Source organism: Mytilus galloprovincialis, chromosome 2 (genome assembly GCF_965363235.1).
Source record: "Mytilus galloprovincialis chromosome 2, xbMytGall1.hap1.1, whole genome shotgun sequence".
NCBI lineage: Eukaryota > Metazoa > Mollusca > Bivalvia > Mytilida > Mytilidae > Mytilus > Mytilus galloprovincialis.
The window spans coordinates 8,822,847-8,840,680 of record NC_134839.1 but is presented as its reverse complement, the minus strand read 5'-3'; the positions used below and the strand labels follow the sequence as shown (position 1 = coordinate 8,840,680).

Here is a 17,834-nt window from a genome sequence, read left to right as displayed (position 1 = left end):
CATGGAAATCATAAATACTTTCAAATCTTAAATTTCTTATATACAAAGTTCCAAACATACTTTTGAAGCCAGCCTCCGTATGTGGAAGTTATTGCCCTTTAATGATGATTTTTATCAATTTTTTAACCGGATTTTTGTGACAAAAATGTGGGTTATTGATATGGGATGTACGGCGGGCAGCCAGTCGCTGAGTTAGGCGTGCGGGCGACAGCCAAATATTGTCCGTGCATATCCTCATCAACTGTTCAACCAAAGCTTTTAAAATTTTGATATGTTTTTACTGACAACAAAATGGAATTCAAGTTCAATAATGACAATTTTGCCTTTTACTGTTCCGGAGTTAATGTTCTTGAAAGATTGAGAAATGGCATTTCCAGTCCTATTCGTGCATTTACTCATGCACTGTTCAACCAAAGCTTTTAAAATTATGATATGTTGTTCCTGATGACAAAATGGAAGTTAAGTTCAATAATGACAATTTTGACTTTTACTGTTTAGGAGTTATGGTTCTTAAAAGATTGAAAAATGGTGTTTCCAGTCGTGTCCGTGTATTTACTCATGATCCGTTCAACCTAAACTTTTCAAATTTAAATATGTTGTAACTGATGACAAAATGAGGTCAAATTCAATAATGGTGATTTTCCCTTTCTCTGTTCAGGAGTTATGGTTCTTGAAAGATTGAAAAATTGTGTTTCCAGTCATGTTGTTGCATTTACTCATAAACCATTCAACCAAAGCTTTTCAAATTTTAAAATGTTGTTACTGATGAAGAATGGAGGTCAAATTTGATATTGTCGATTTTCACTTTCAGTGTTCAGCAGTTATGGTTCTTGTGATATTGATAAATGCCAGGACACAAATGAATGTTAATAAATCTGGTTTGCCTAATCTCGAAAAACTATAATCATATATAGATAGTAGAAACTTTTAGATAAGCAAAAATGATCAGCAAGACTTGATCTATAAATAAGTCTAAAAGCAGAAATAATCAGAAGTCACTGGATGCTGTCTATCATATTTGCTGTTTTGTCATATTTCTGGCCATTGTTTTTTTTGAATGGTTTTAAATTTTGTCATATCTGAGCCTTTTATAGCTAATTTTGATTTTAATGCATCCAAATTTTTGCAGTCTTATATTGCTATCACATCATCATCCTTATCCCCGTCATCAGAAGACACTTAGTTGCCAGACAATAACTTTAATTTAAGTTGATGGATCTTTATGAAATTTAGTCACAAAGTTTGAAACCACAAAAGGCAGGTTGAGATTAATTTTTGGGGTGATGGTCCCAACAGTTTAGGAATTAAGGGCCTAAAAAACGGTGTAAGTGTATGGATCGTTCTGAAATTGTACCACATGGTTCCATACCAAAAAAAGGAAGTTTGGGATTTATTTTTGGGGTTATGGTCCTAACTGTTAAGAATTGGGGACCAAAAACAATACTTTTCTAATACATTGTATAAGTTGCTTATTTCTTGACCAATTTCAATGGGGTTTTATTCTTGAATTCTTGAGGTTCTTTAATATGCTGAATTTAACCATGTATTAAGTTTTTGGATTTTGGGCCCCGTTTTTTAAAATGGTCCACATTAAGATCCAAAGGGTCCAAAATTATACTTTGTTTTATTCCATCAAAAATCTAATTATAGGGGTTCTTTAATATGCCAAATCTAACCGTGTATTTAAATTTTTAATGGTTGTTCCCCTTTTCAAATTGGTCTACATTAAGGTCCAAAGGGTCCAATACATTTATGTATTAAAATTAGTTTGATTTAAACAAAAATTGAATTCTTGAGGTTCTTTGATATGCTGAATCTAAACACATACATGTATTTACATTTTTGATTATGGGCCCAGTTTTCGAGATGGTCCAAATCAGGGTCCAAATTAAACTTTGTTTGATTCCAACAAAAATTGAATACATGTGTTTCTTTGATATGCTGAATCTAACCATGCATTTAGATTTTTGATTTTTTTGGGTCCCATCATCAAATTGGTCCTCATTGAGGTCAAAAGGGTACAAAATTAAACTTTGTTTTATTTCATAAAAAAATTAATTGTTGAATCTAACCATGTATTTAGATTTTGGATATTGGACCATAATAGGTAAATGTCCAATATAAAATTTTTAAGTTCTTAGACCATATTCATTCTGTATCAGAAACCTATGCTGTGTCAAATATTTAATCACAATCCAAATTCAGAGCTACATCAAGCTTGAATGTTGTGTCCATACTTGCCCCAACTGTTTAGGGTTCTACCTCTGCGGTCGTATCAAGCTGCGCCCTATGGAGCATTTTATTACTGATTTTCATATTTCTCTTTTTTGTTTTTTTTGAAGTAATGATTTTTCAACTCTTTGTCGCCGTCAAAAAGTGATTTACCAACTCGTGTGAGAAGGCACAAAAATGTAGACCTTGCCCGTCAAAGGTATCAGATAAATATTAAAGATAGTTTTAGTAGTATCATGACTAATTGCTAGCAGTCCTTTGTTAATTTATGTTGATCAATTTTCTGTTTCTTCTGTTACTTATAATTCTTACATCAAATTCTTTGACTTCTTTTAAACTGTATTTTACTGTGCATATGGCTGTGTATTTGTTTATTCAACATTAGATAGATGCTTTGCATTTTTGCGACTTTGCCAAAATCAACAACCTCTAGCCTTTGTTAGTCTTGAATGTTTTATTTTATTTTGGTTTATTTGAATGTTGTGGTATATTATTACTCCATTGTAACCTGTTACTTTCAGTTTTTCCTTAAGAAGATTTATTTAAAAATTTGCTTAGAAATGAGATAACTTTCCAATGATTTCAGAAGGTAAAATAGCAAACATTAATAACTGTGATTACATTCTCCTAGGAAAAAAAACTAATTTTATTAGGAACTTCTTGAAGTTACAATGTTCTAGGACACGTTTTAATCCAAATGTGCCCAGGTGAAAGGGAAATGTTCATTTCTAGAATAAGATATTGGAACCTTATCAATGGCACTACATATACAAACAAGAACAATAACAAATCTTTCTAAATTTTATTGTAATAAATTATGCACAACATATCTGAATGAAACAAAAGCACTATCAAAAAGGTTGAAGTACAAATAATATATACTGGGTAATGCACATTTGTTTTATCATCTTCTATATATATACTTTAGACTGATATAATTTTTCCTTATCTGCATAGTATCGCCTATTCTAGACGATCCGGTACATAGTAAATTTGCTGGTTGGTCGTTTTTATATGGACAACATAAATTGTAAAATTAATTTTTTATGCTGTTCTTTGTAAAAATCATTCAAAGACATATGTTTGTGCTGAAATAAGTTCCTCAGTAAAAAAAAACTCATCCAGTATATCTGTGATCCCATCTTCAAAGAAGGGAATTAACTTTTTCATCCGCAATCGTTGTATTTTTATAGAAGGCTAAAAACGCATTATTTTTAATTAAACAAATAGAAAGCGTATCATATTTTTAAGAAAATCATGTCATGAAATAAATTTAAAATAAAGTTGAGAGATGACGAAACAAGAATGCATGCCATGTTATGCTAAGCATAATTTAAACTATGTCAAAATTGGTAAACATTTTTTCTGACAGATCCAAATATTGGTCACAACTTAATACTGTAAAACTGTTGACTGAATATGAAGTCATTTTGTTGAGTAGAATTTTGATAAAAGTTTGAAGAAAAATATTAGTGTTTATTCACCATTTTGGACAAGTATCTTCAAAAAGGATCCTCATATTGTACAACTGATCATAATTTTGCTAAGGATTTAATAAGTCATTCTTTTCAATACTACTGGAGAAATGTATACTTAAAAAAAAATGAATTTAATGTATTGAATTATTAAAAAAGTTGGCAAACAGAAAGTAGGTGTCTGACAGATATGAAAAGTGCTCACACAATACAATTCATCACTATAAAAATGCTGACAACATATGAAAAGTAACAATCACTTTTGTTGGACTTAAAGATGGACTGCCTATCTGATCAATGAAACAAATGGACAAGGTTATTGCAGTATATCTTAACACATAGAGAGGAGTATAAAGTGGGAGATTTACTAATGGAGCACTATTGTTAAAAAATTTAAAATTAAAGACAAGATTTCAAAATGACTTAAAATTGAGAATGGACATGGGGAATGTGCCAAAGAGACAACAACCCAACCATAGAGTTGCATATATTATGAAAGTAAAATTGGGATGACAAGGAAGAAAACTGCAACGCTAAATTATATTATTTTCATAATTATTTTTTCTCATATAAATTATATAAAAGAAAAAAGAAAATATGTATTTTGAATGTATAATTTTTTTGGAGGTGTTTCTGACAAAAATGGTATTTTGTATGCCTTGAAATTATCATGTAAATGTAAGGACATCCTAGCCTTCAGAAGAAAAGAAAAAAGTTGGAAATAAGTATGTTTTTTCATGAAAGGTTTTATTTTAAATGTGCATTGCCCACAAATTGACCCATCTTGAAAATAAACCGAATTCTTAAATTTTTCAATTTACAATTGGACATAACTTGAGAAGAATGTAAGTGAACCCACAGGAATAAGAAAATAGCAAAATTAGTAATTTTCATACATTTGGTTTAGGGATTATGTTTTTGGACGTACAGACATAATATTGCACTTTTATTAATGAGGTGATCCTCCCATTTGATTATTTTCATCTATCCAACCCTTCTTTGCTAGGATTTTTTTAAATGGCAGTATAATAAAGTACTTGTTGCTTGTTTCTGAATCCATTTTGTGAATGTGTATATAAAATGTACTTGTATAATAAAATATTGTTTACACAAAACATGATGAAATATTGAAAATTATAACATGACCAAACTTTAAACATAAACATCCTTTTTTTTCATAATCATCAATGAACACAATATACAGAAATATAAATGGTATCTTACAGTTAGCTTTGACTAAAATTTGTTTGTGACAATGCTTAATCTATGTGTATAAATCTATAAATAACATTTACTATATAAGGCTGGCAAGGTATTTTAACATTATATAACTATCCAAGCTGTCAAACTCTAAACTGTAAAATTTATGAAAGAAGTAACTTTTGTTACACACCAGTTAAAAGACCAAATGAACTATTTCAACCCTTTGGCCATGGGTTTCAAAATGGTTGTATATACCAGACTTTTCTGCCAAATCTCATTATGATCTGGCAGAGAGATGGCTAAACTGGACAACATATTTGGGTTTGCTATTTTCATATAATTCAGGAAAACAAATATAATTTTAGGCAATCGTTTTTGACTAGACTTTTTGCCTTGCAAATAAAATACAAATAATAAGGCCAACCTTCCTTTTTGCTGCTTAAAAAAATAGTTTGAATTTTACTGTAAGTTGCAAATAGGAATACATACATTATTTAACAACTTTTTAATTTTACAACCGTATACAAGAATTAGTGGTCTTGATAAAAATAACACAGCTATTGCACTGCTGTACATTAATGGTCCCTTCCACACAGTCTACTATGTATCTACACTACAACCACATGGCCATTGTATGTTGAAGTGGCTAACTAAAGCCAGCAATCAATCAGTCATTAATCTCAACATTCATACTAAGGCTCAATAGTGTACATTCTAACTAAAGCTACTCTAGCCAATGTTTCCTTTTTGCTTCTTAAAATAGACTTCTCATACATATAAATATCTGTAAAAATAACAACTTTAAGATATCATAAAACAAAAAAAAATATAATAATCACAATCAGAATGCCAATCAACACAAATATTCCACACCACTGTCTTTTATCTGAAAAATAAAAAATATGATGGCACATAAAACTTGTGATTATTAAAATACAGTTAATGAACATTTCATTTGAAGACCAACTATCTTAATTGTAAAAGTTTGAAACACTTGGGATTTGTTTTGGGGCCTAGCATATATATATATATATATATCCAGGTATAGCAAGAAAAGAATTAAAGAGTTTCAAAACTTCAGTCTGTGTTTCTAATTTTATCATTTTAACATCCCCCCAATAAATCAATGATATTTATAGAAGACCTACCATTTGACATATGCATAACTTTAGCCAATTTCTTCATCGTGACGTCCATTCTGCTTTCTGTATGATCCATTTCTGTATGAAACTCGTCTAACATACTGTAACATAAAGTAATCAATTATCATTACATAAACATACAGCAACTGTGACAAAATAAGTTAGAACTCATGCCTTGGTGGCTGAGTGGTCTAAGTTGTTCATCTACAGTGAACACAAATCTGTTAACACTAAGGCACTGAGTCAAAATCCTGCCTGTAGCAAGGTGTGTCATTCTGATGTTAATTGACAGTTTTCCAGCCAAAGGTTGGTGGTTCTCTCCCCTTACTCTAGCTTCCACAACCAATAAAAATTGGCAGCAATAATAGGTGCTGTAAGTAGTGTAAGAAACCAACAATCTATAAATTAACTGTCATACAAGTGAGAGGTTTATCTAGCTATAGAACCAGGCTCAATCCACCATTTTCTACATAAGAAAATGCCTGTACCAAGTCAGGAATATGACAGTTGTTATCTATTCGTTTGATGTGTTTGAATTTTTGATTTTGCCGTTTGATTGGGGACTTTCCTTTTTGAATTTTCCTTGGGGTTCAGTTTTTTTGTGATTTTACCTTTTAACTGTGATTTCTTTAAGGTTAAAACTTCTAATGTTATTTTAATTATTGTGGTGGTATTTTTTTCTAAATCCCGACTACATAAGTCCATTTCAAATGATGTTTGATATTTGTTGATTTGTTTTGCTATGGATAGATACATCTTTAAGGGTGTAAACATTGCACTTACAATCATATCAAACTCTGTCACCTGCTTAAGAAGTTTCTATAATTCAGTGGTTATAGTTTTCATGTTGTTGTAGTAATTTACTTTATGAAACAACTGTTTCTAATAAAATATAATTTTTATTCTTTTATAACTTATCTCTTAAAAAGGTTAAGACATCATGATTGGCTTGTCCTTTGCAAAATATTTGTGTCATTGATGACAAAGGGAATGTGTTGATAAAGTAAATGTATGTGATTTCTTACACATTTTGCTCCTCTAGTTCGCTGCCTATTTGTTGACTCATGTTCTTCAAAGATCCAACACTTTTGCTGATAAGATCCATGTTGTCATCTTGTGTTCTCATGATCAACTGCAACAAATCAATTACATAAAGTTAAATACATATATTAATTGCCCTTACATTGTCGTGTACTACACAGCAAAAATAGCACACCAGTTTTGCATAATAGCGAAATCATGCGTACCGGTATTCCATATGTAAAAGTTTTACAGAAGTTTTTTAAAACATGTGCTGCACTTTTTGCTGTGTATATGAACCTATCTTTAAAATGAATACATGGTTAATGTGTCCATGGGACACAGGTGATGCCACCTCAAGTATATAATGTTATAAAGGGACATTACCCAAGAACTGTAAAAGTGATGCTATCCAAATTTTTACTTGATCTGAGTTTTGTGGTATAAATAATTATTGTTTATAAGTATCATAACATTTAGATGCAGCAAACTTCAGTTAGAGAACAGAAACAAATATTTCATCAATTTTTCCATTTGTAAAGGGCCATAACTATAGTCATGATTGTATAGAATGGTTAAAGTGAGGCCACCAAAATCAATCTTGATCTGTGTTTTTTATGGTAATAAGCATTGTGTATAAGTTCCATAGAATTTGGTTAAGGCAAACTTAAGTCAAAGAACAGAAACAAAAGATTAAGCAATTCCAATTCTTCTGACCCTTGAGTGTTTGTGTGTTTTGTAATACATACATATTCTTCATACATTTTTCACATTTTCCTAAAAATAAAATAACCTTAAAAAGGATACCCTAGAAAGTCATTACTTTCAACAACAGTCTCATGCATATGATTGTCATGGTGCATTTTGTGGGTATAGATGAACCACGAACTTCAAAATAAACCTTGTTACCACAGGCACTAGACATTCTGTCAATAGTAATAAAATATGGGCATTTGGAAGAAAATAGTGTCCATTTTTTATATATGGACTCTTTTGTCCTCCCATTGCCGATATTTTATTACTATTGACAGAATGTCTAGCGCCTATGTTGTTACCATATCAAATAGAGTCTCATTGTGTTGAGATTTTTAAAAGATTTGGTTGAAATGACTCTAAAACCTAAGTGTTCTTAACAAACTAAGAAGGGGATCAGCCATGAATTATAATCAACCAAATTGACCCAATAACTTATAAATGTTGCTGTTGCAAAAAATAATTGTGATTATAAAAAATTAAAAATTATGTCTTTATAATTGTTACTGGGACATTTATATATTTTTAATAGCATTAACCTGTTGTTGTTGAGATGTGTCCTCTATATATCGCTGATTTGACCTCTCCATTTCTTGGTCTAACCGTGTGTATTTGTCATGAGGTCTATTTGGTCCATTACTAAGCAATGCCTACAAGAAACAATATACAATATATTGATTCAACTGTTTAAAATTTTAATTGATTATTGATACCAAAATATGCCATCTTTAATAACCTAACTACAGTATCGTAACTATATCCCTTCTGAGTAAGTCTGTATAAAGGGTGTATTAGCTTATGAGGTAAATGCCAACATTTTTGTGCTGTGAAAAGAAAGTTACTGTTAAAGATTGGATGTGAAATACATTTTTACCTGAACATACAAGATATAAGATGTCTGCCTGTTGATTTATATTTATGAATGATAAATATTTTGTAAATGTTTTGAATAGTTTGTGATATTGAAAACCCTGATGTAATAATTTTTCAGTAATACAAAGTTTTCATTCCTTAAAATCAAATACGCTGTAACATACAAGAGCAAAACAAACAAGTTGAGATATATAAACACCATAAGATGGTGACAAGCGAACATCACCATTTAAAAATGTATAATTAACAATAGGAAATTAAAAAACATCACTTTTATATTAAATTTTTGTAATAAGCTTCCCGTTAAAGATATAGATATCAAGATCAATGAAAGTGTAGTGTTCATTGTTAGTATTAGCTTTATTTAAAGTCAGTTCAGCAGGAAAAATCTCTGAAGTCATCATTAATGAGAGCCAACATATCATCCAAATTATCTAAAATTGTTATTTATTTTTTGTATCAGATGTTGTTTCGAAGGGTCTTTGATGATTATGGTCATAAATTATACCTTATAACTATACAGAAACAGGTCCAAAATAAGTGGTGCACATTTAGTCCCCATTGGAATTTGAATAACTTGACAATATACGGAATCTCCATAGCAAACAAAAAGTTTATAACTCAATTAAATAAATCTGTAATTCATGAATTTGATGTTTTAATTTGGTGACTCACTGTATAAACAAATGGAATATTTCTAATCAAATATAAATACATTACCTGTCTCACATTGGTTTCATCTTTCCCCTTGGTCTGTTTACTTGATAAATTATCCTTCATTGACTATAATACAATTTCAAACAAATATAATAAAATAACATACATTTGTAAATCATAATTTGTAGAACTTCAAAATTAATGCAGTGTATTTTGTAGATCTGATGTCAGTTGTATTTTAAGAATATCATAGTAAAGATAAGAAGGTATGATTGCCAATCTGACAACTCTGCACTAGAGACCAAGGTAGAAGTTAATAATTATAGCTCCCCATACAGACTTCAACAATGAGCAAAACTCATACCACATAGTAAGCTATAATAAAATTGAGAATGGAAATGGGGAATGAGTCAAAGAGACAACAACCCGACAATAGAGCAGACAACAGCTGAAGGCCACCAATGGGTCTTCAATGTAGTGAGAAACTCCCGCACCTGGAGACGTCCTTCAGCTGGCCCCTAAACAAATATGTATACTAGTTTAGTATAAGCTGGTTTTTATATAAAGTATGTAAAATTATGACAAAGTGCCAGCCCAAAAGTCTGTTATCTACTCCAGTGGTTGATTCTGTCTTTTTAGGAATTTTGTCACATTAGAATGTATATGTTGATGCTATTTCTTGGGTTGTCTCTTTTGAATTTATTTGAATTAATTCTTGTTTATACATGCATCAATACAGAGCTTCTTACAGTGAGGTCACTTGACAGTTGTTAGAGACTGGTTATGGACTCTAGACACCTGTTTTATTATAAACCAGCTGTTAAATGTCATTTCTTTCGACTCAGGTATCTAACAGTTTGATATATTATATAGACACCAGACTTCTGTTGACGACTGTATTGTTGATGTGGAAATGTTCTTTGCTTTTTATACGACCGCAAAAATTTTAATTTTTTGGTCGTATATTGCTATCACGTTGGCGTTGTCGTCTGCGTCGTCGTCGTCCGAATACTTTTAGTTTTCGCACTCTAACTTTAGTAAAAGTGAATAGAAATCAATGAAATTTTAACACAAGGTTTATGACCACAAAAGGAAGGTTGGGATTGATTTTGGGAGTTTTGGTCCCAACATTTTAGGAATTAGGGGCCAAAAAGGGCCCAAATAAGCATTTTTCTTGGTTTTCGCACTATAACTTTAGTTTAAGTGAATAGAAATCTATGAAATTTTGACACAAGGTTTATGACCACAAAAGGAAGGTTGGGATTGATTTTGGGAGTTTTGGTTCCAACAGTTTAGGAATTAAGGGCCAAAAAAGGGCCCAAATAAGCATTATTCTTGGTTTTCGCACAATAACTTTAGTATAAGTAAATAGAAATCAATGAAATTTTAACACAAGGTTTATGACCACAAAAGGAAGGTTGGGATTGATTTTTGGAGTTGAGGTCACAACAGTTTATGAATTAGGGGCCAAAAAGGAGCCCAAATAAGCATTATTTTTGGTTTTTGCACCATAACTTTAGTATAAGTAAATAGAAATCTATGAAATTTAAACACAAGGTTTATGACCATAAAAGGAAGGTTGGGTTTGATTTTGGGAGTTTTGGTCTTAACAGTTTAGGAATAAAGGGTCCAAAATTGAACTTTGTGTGATTTCATCAAAAATTGAATAATTGGGGTTCTTTGATATGCCGAATCTAACTATGTATGTAGATTCTTAATTTTTGGTCCCGTTTTCAAATTGGTCTACATTAAGGTCCAAAGGGTCCAAAATTAAACTTAGTTTGATTTTAACAAAAATTGAATCCTTGGGGTTCTTTGATATGCTGAATTTAAAAATGTACTTAGATTTTTAATTATTGGCCTAGTTTTCAAGTTGGTCCAAATGGGGGTCCAAAATTAAACTTTGTTTGATTTTATCAAAAAATGAATAACTGGGTTCTTTGATATGCCAAATCTAACTGTGTATGTAGATTCTTAATTTTTGGTCCAGTTTTTAAATTGGTCTACATTAAGGTCCAAAGCGTCCAAAATTAAACTAAGTTTGATTTTAACAAAAATTAAATTCTTGGGCTTATTTGATATGCTTTATCTAAATATGTACTTTGATTTTTGATTATGGGCCCAGTTTTCAAGTTGGTCCAAATCAGGATTCCATATCAAGTATTGTGCAATAGCAAGAAATTTTCAATTGCACAGTATTGCACAATAGCAAGAAATATCTAATTGCACAATATTGTGCAATAGCAATTAATTTTCAATTGGAGTTATCTTTCTTTGTATAGAATAGTAGTTGATAATATATGTTGGAAATTTGCCAGAAATGACTATGATGTCATTTTCTATTTTTATTTGCCAATAACTTTATGTAAATAACTTCATTGGAAATTTGCCAATATAAAATGTTGCTGATGAAGCTTTTTTTCCTTATCTTATCTAAAATGTTTTTAGATAATGTATGTTGGACATTTGCCAGACATGACTATGATGTCATTTTCTATTTTTATTTGCCAATAACTTTATGTAAATAACTTCATTGGAAATTTGCCAATATAAAATGTTGCTGATGAAGTTTTTTTTATTGTTTTATACAATAAACAATGTATATTCACTTTTACTACCAACCAATCTTTACCATTCAGTGATAACAAGCACTTTATTTTACATTTTAATATTTTATGATGTATTTAAAAGAGTAGTTATTGTTGCAAACTCCATTAGAAATTTGAATTGATATCAGTTTTGGAAAAAGGGAAACAGGGATGTGAAAAAAAAGGGGGGGTTAAATTTTTCTCATTTCAGATTTCATAAATAAAAAGAAAATTTCTTCAAACATTTTTTTGAGAGGATTAATATTCAACAGCATAGTGAATTGCTCAAAGGCAAAAAAAAAAAAAGTTCATTAGACCACATTCATTCTGTGTCAGAAACCTATGCTGTGTCAACTATTTAATTTTAGCTTTAAAAAGTTTGAAGAAGAAATCTTTAATTGATTTGTAAAATCTTGACATTTGTTTTGTGTAAAAAAAAACCATGTAATGTCAAAAATTTGATCACAATCCAAATTCAGAGCTGTATCACGCTTGAATATTTTGTCCATACTTGCCCCAACTATTCAGGGTTCGACCTCTGCGGTCGTATAAAGCTGCGCCCTGCGGAGCACCTGGTTTGTATTGTTAGATTGCTGTCTCAATGACATTTACTCAACATCTCATTTTATTTATATCTAGCTTCTCTATGCTTACCTTTACAGAGACTCGTGTCCTTCTAATAAAAGATCTTCTGTCTTCAAGTTCTGATTCATCTATTTTAAATTTTTTCAAATTTTTCTCAACAATATCTGAGATAGTTAAAGAACGTAATTCATGAAAATGTCAATCTTAAAAGTTAAATAATACCACCAGCCTCCTTACATGTATCTTGTTTGAGTTGTTAAACCATCACACCTCTCTGTTTTTTAAGCAAAATTATTGAATAATGATTCCAATTTTCAAGACTTTGATTATTTTCCCTCTAAGATTGTGCCTGTTAAAAACCCAGGACATTTAAAATGACAAGTCTTAGCACTGTATAAAATAAAAAAACTAAAAGAAAGTATCATCAGCTCATTAACATTACTTTATTACTACCATTAAAATTATGAAAAAAGAACTAAGATTATTAATGAAAAGAATTAGTGAAAGACACATCTTACAATAGAAAAGAAAACTTCAAAGAATCCATATTCTTCAAACAACAAAAAAGTAACTTTAACAAATTCCTAAATCAATGATATGCTGAGTACAACATTTCCTAAATCTAGCCTACATGTAATTATTTTAACTTTTTTATAATACATGTAGGTTGAATGGTTGTTAGGCCAAACAAAAAAGTATGTGTGTTTACTGTCACATGCTGAAAAAAAACCCAGGTAGGTAGGTAGGGATTTTAAAAAAAATTTTTTTTTACATTTAGTCTATGCATGGGAGCAACATTGTGACTTTAGTAAGTGCTTAATCAAAAATGGCCAAAAAAACTTTAGGGTACATTGTAGGTAGGGTACAGTAAACACACATACTTTTTTTGTATCTGTACGATCATATGCTTCAGTTTATATTTTACGGGAACTTTTGTGATTTCCACTGTTGATTTTTACATTTTTTTCTACTACAGTAGATTAGTAACTTTCTAAATTTCCTTTTCATTGCAATTGTTTTCTCATTTTTCATTTCTTGTATGAATTTACATGCATCATCATTTGATCTGTGAGAAAACTTTCCTGATCATCTTGTTGCTTCAGATGACAACTTGTTTAAAAATAGTTTTTGATTGACAGGTTACCAGAAGTTAAACTCAGGGGCTCGATATGGATTTTGAGGGCTGATATCGATATTGGCCCTGAGGGCTGATAACCAACCTTGACTTCCCGCTATTATTGGCCATGCAAAAACGTACATATTAGTACAAAATATGTGATCGATAGAGATTAATACATGGCCTTTTCCATATCGGCCTGTGTATCATCCCAAGACCCCCGTATCAGCCTGAGACGTAGTTGAGGTGCTGATATGGGTCGAGGATACCCGGGCCGATATGGAAAAGGCCATGGATTAATCTCTTTATCATATACTTCCGACAATTGTTTTAAGTATGGCAAATTAACAAATAAAATAACTAAAAATTATGAATAAAAAAAATAAACTATAATTGCCCAACAATAACATCACTACCTCCATATTTATTTATGTTAGTATTTCCTATAGAGGCGTTTTGAAACATTGAAAAGTAAGAGTTTTATGATCCTTATTAATCCATGTTTGTTGTACTATAAAATGATTCATAATTGTCAATGGCATTTGTTAGCAAGTACTAAACTATTCCCACAAAAGTTCCCGTAAATTATTGACGTCGTCATAAAAAATATCTGACGTTACAATGGAAAAGTAAACAACCAATTCCAGAAATACCGGAAGTAACTTGCACGAGAGGCACTATTATGGGTTTTGTGCACGAGATGCACCTGATATGGGTTATCAGCCCGGGTGGGGAATTATGGTTTGTGTACTTCCGCTCATTACACATATGCAAAAGCTATCATATTAATGCTAAGTATATGATAAATGTAGTTATTCAATGTGTAAGGATACCAATGGTTTCTTCTAGATCTTCCAGGTCCCAATCTATACTCCGCAAACTGTTCCTCAATTCATTAGTTGTCCAATCATATTCTTCCTTAGATACACTCTTAGGGTTATTAATTAACTCACTCCATCTCTCATAAAGACTTGTGGCAGATTGCAAGGCCTTCTGTACCTCACTGAAAATTCAAGAGAGATTTAAATGCAAGGTATATACATATGAGTAAATATGATATTAAAAAAAGTTTTTATCTAAAAACAGACATGAAAGTTGGAATATAACTGTTGGTACTATTAAACGATACTAATTATGCAATTTGAATATTATATCATTAGTTATATCATAATTATATCATTTTAATTTGTGAGTGTTCACAACAGTGAACTTTACTAATTTTAATTTCATTAGCCTTTGATTTTTGTTTTTCTATTATAATAACTTCTTGTATATATATTTATATAAATAGTAATTTATACATTCCTGTCTTGTCATGTGCACAATTTATTTTGTATACTATGTATTATTATTTCATTCTTTGTACCAATGTGTATACAGTGGTTTTAAAGAATAAAATTGTCTGGTCTTGTCTTGTCAACTTTACTAATTTTAATTTCATTAAATCAGCTCTATTCATGCTATTCAAAATATTTTAATTGTGAGTTGAAAGAAAAGTGAATTTAGGTGCTTCTGTTTTGCTAGTCTTTCTATGCTGGTCACATAACTTCTTTTCTTCCCAACACAAAATTAAATACTTACCAACCTGCCTATTTACATTGATAAATCAAAGAGCAGATTGCTCTGAGGGATACGATTGCCGTTGTTTCATTGACACATGTATACATGTAGCTGGATAATATTATTTTCAAAACTAATTCAACTGCGCATGTAAAATAGTTACAAAATAGCCAATCCCGGATAAAAGTGTATGAACAATGTAATTAGGCCTATTGTGTTTTATTTTTGTACTATCAATTCCAAGATTATTATCCACATCAGTCACTGAAAGTCAGAGTGAGAGAAGGTATTTCACTTCGTATCTTAACACCTATTTTCCTATGTATGTTAATTCTAGGAGGAACTTTAAATATTTAATTTCCTTTGGGTCATTGATCATGAATCCTTTCCGTACACATTTATCGGTTTAAATTGCAATAGTTTTTAATATAATACGACCTTTATTGACAGAACGAGCTAATACTCGACGTGTCGTTTTGATTCAGAATTTAATAACGGAAGTTACTTCTGGAAAGGAGACAACTCGAAACGATAATATGGAAGACTCCATTATGCCTAAAGAAGTGTTCTACGATGTGGACTACATTTATTCTAATTTAAATGATGCATATGATTTAAAATTATGCAACAACAATAACCCTCAATAGCAGTCATACATAGAAAAGATCCCATGAGTTATAAATTAATTAATTGAGTGGGGAATCCAGAGCAACCATTCAATCTAAAAACCCCTTGAAGTCAAGAAAACTATACGCATGCGCATAATTTTCAAAACAAAACTAGAGCAAGATATATTAAATGATTATTAAACGACCTAGATGGTTCTCTATTTCTTTATGAAAGTACAATCTCAAATATCAGTTTCATAACGGTAACATATATAAGAAAAATTCCACTTCAATTCTTATATGACATGTATGACAGAAATAGATTTATCGGTATTCAGAGAACTCTCGCATTTTATCAAAACTGGGAATTCCCTCTGACGTGTTTCTAAATTTATAAAAACACTAAATATAAATAATGTTTAATTCTGATTTTCCGTGTTGTTAAAAACACGCATATAAGTCAAGGGAATTATCAAACATGAAGATTATGAAAAGAACATTATAAGAAAGTTGTTTAAGTACAATCCCTTTGTTTGTTTTTACCTTTTAAAGCAAGACAATTATAAGAATCTGAGATGTTCCTTAATGTTTAGAATAAAACGTTTGACGTGAGGGCAATGCTCTGAGCCACCGGTATAAGTCTACAGATTGCTTGAAAGCAATCGTATCCAAAAAAAACTATTAGTCAGATTATTGTAGTTTAGCTATGGTTATATTAAATATAAATTTCATAAAAATCTTGCAGGAATTATACAAATTAGAGCGTTCATCAGGCAGTTTTCCATATAATTGATCTTCCAGAGGCATATATATATATTCCATTACAAATTATTGATATTAGCACTGATTTTCATGATTTTCAAAACTTATCCATGACATTGATGAAATAAGCATATGACATAAGTTTCATAAAAAATTGGCAAAAACTGTACACGAGGGTCATAATAGTGGTACATTCATGAAGAACGGTAAAATATCTTGCCATATTGATGTTAACAGTAATATTTAGTGCATGAGGATAAAATGTACACTTCTTTAAGACAATAAAATATTGACTGATTTGACAAATCACGTTTATCTTTTCCCAAAATGACAGTAACGATATTTATCTGAGACCGCTGACAAATCACCATAAGGATATTTTGACGAATTTAATGCTAATTGTAGCCGAAAATTACCATTAGACGCCTCATGGTAAAGCGCATTCCTATCCTCATACATCTGAGAATGCTACATTAAACTAAACAGAATGTAGACACAGACAGACGGACAGTAGGTTGTTCACCTGTACTTTTGTGTCCCTCCAAACACGTTTACTGGAGAAAAAATAAAAGTACTTAAATAGGGTATGAACCTGAAAGGGTGGAAACTGTTGAGGGAGCCATAGGCAGATCCAGGGGGCTGTGCCCCTTCCCCCCTTTTGTGGGTAACATTTGGTTGATTATACATGTATAGGGAATCACTGAAGCATGACTGGAGCGGGGCCCCCTTATGTCAGTCAGTCAGTCAGCCGCCCCCCCCCCCCCTTTATGAAAAGTTCTGGATCCACCACTGGGTGGAAATGGACCCAATAGACAATAACAAAGACTTAAACTAAAGGCAAAGAAAGAAGATAGGATTAGGAAATACTAAGAATAATCTAGAAAAAACATGATCAAAAGTAAACTAATCAAATGCAATCTTTAATTTTGTGGTAAAGATGATCACTACACGTGTAATGCAGTTTATTTAAGAGAAAATCTCGCAACCTTTCTGACAGTTTAATAACACCTTTAGATTAAGGTTAAAACAGTCGTTTACAAGCCTGAGAGTTTTTGTTTCGTTTCAGTCGTCTTTATCTGCTAAGATTACTTACTCTCTGACAACAAAGAATGGATCCTCGAGCGACATAATTGTGAAATGTTTATATAATTCTTGTTTTGAAAAGGATTACAGAGACCAAGAATATGGAATCATCTTTAACAATATCTTTGAAATGTGTGAAAATATGTATCGATCATTTTCGGTTATTGTTTGGACCA

The 17,834-nt window shown here is 31.1% G+C and overlaps 1 protein-coding gene across 1 annotated transcript; it reads right to left on the bottom strand.

Moving 5' to 3' along the window:
* Window positions 1–5,618: 5,618 nt before the first annotated feature.
* On the bottom strand, window positions 5,619–17,834 carry LOC143062818 (syntaxin-6-like). Its single transcript, XM_076234630.1, has 8 exons — window positions 17,669–17,834; window positions 14,479–14,648; window positions 12,598–12,692; window positions 9,419–9,481; window positions 8,365–8,475; window positions 7,078–7,184; window positions 6,059–6,153; window positions 5,619–5,796 (listed from the first exon to the last, which is right to left on the bottom strand). Exons 1-8 carry the CDS (start codon window positions 17,701–17,703, stop codon window positions 5,720–5,722), a joined length of 753 nt encoding a protein of 250 aa, XP_076090745.1. The 5' UTR covers window positions 17,704–17,834; the 3' UTR covers window positions 5,619–5,719.

What these genes read in the sequence shown, in the direction of transcription:
- LOC143062818 (XM_076234630.1), bottom strand. Translation starts at nt 17,703, where the DNA reads ATGTCGCTCGAGGATCCATTCTTTGTTGTCAGAGA. An exon ending in AGATCTAGAAGAAACCATTG is followed by an intron (nt 12,693 to 14,478) that starts GTATCCTTACAC and finishes TAACTATCTCAG; the next exon opens with ATATTGTTGAGAAAAATTTG. An exon ending in AGTTATGCATATGTCAAATG is followed by an intron (nt 5,797 to 6,058) that starts GTAGGTCTTCTA and finishes TTTATTTTTCAG; the next exon opens with ATAAAAGACAGTGGTGTGGA.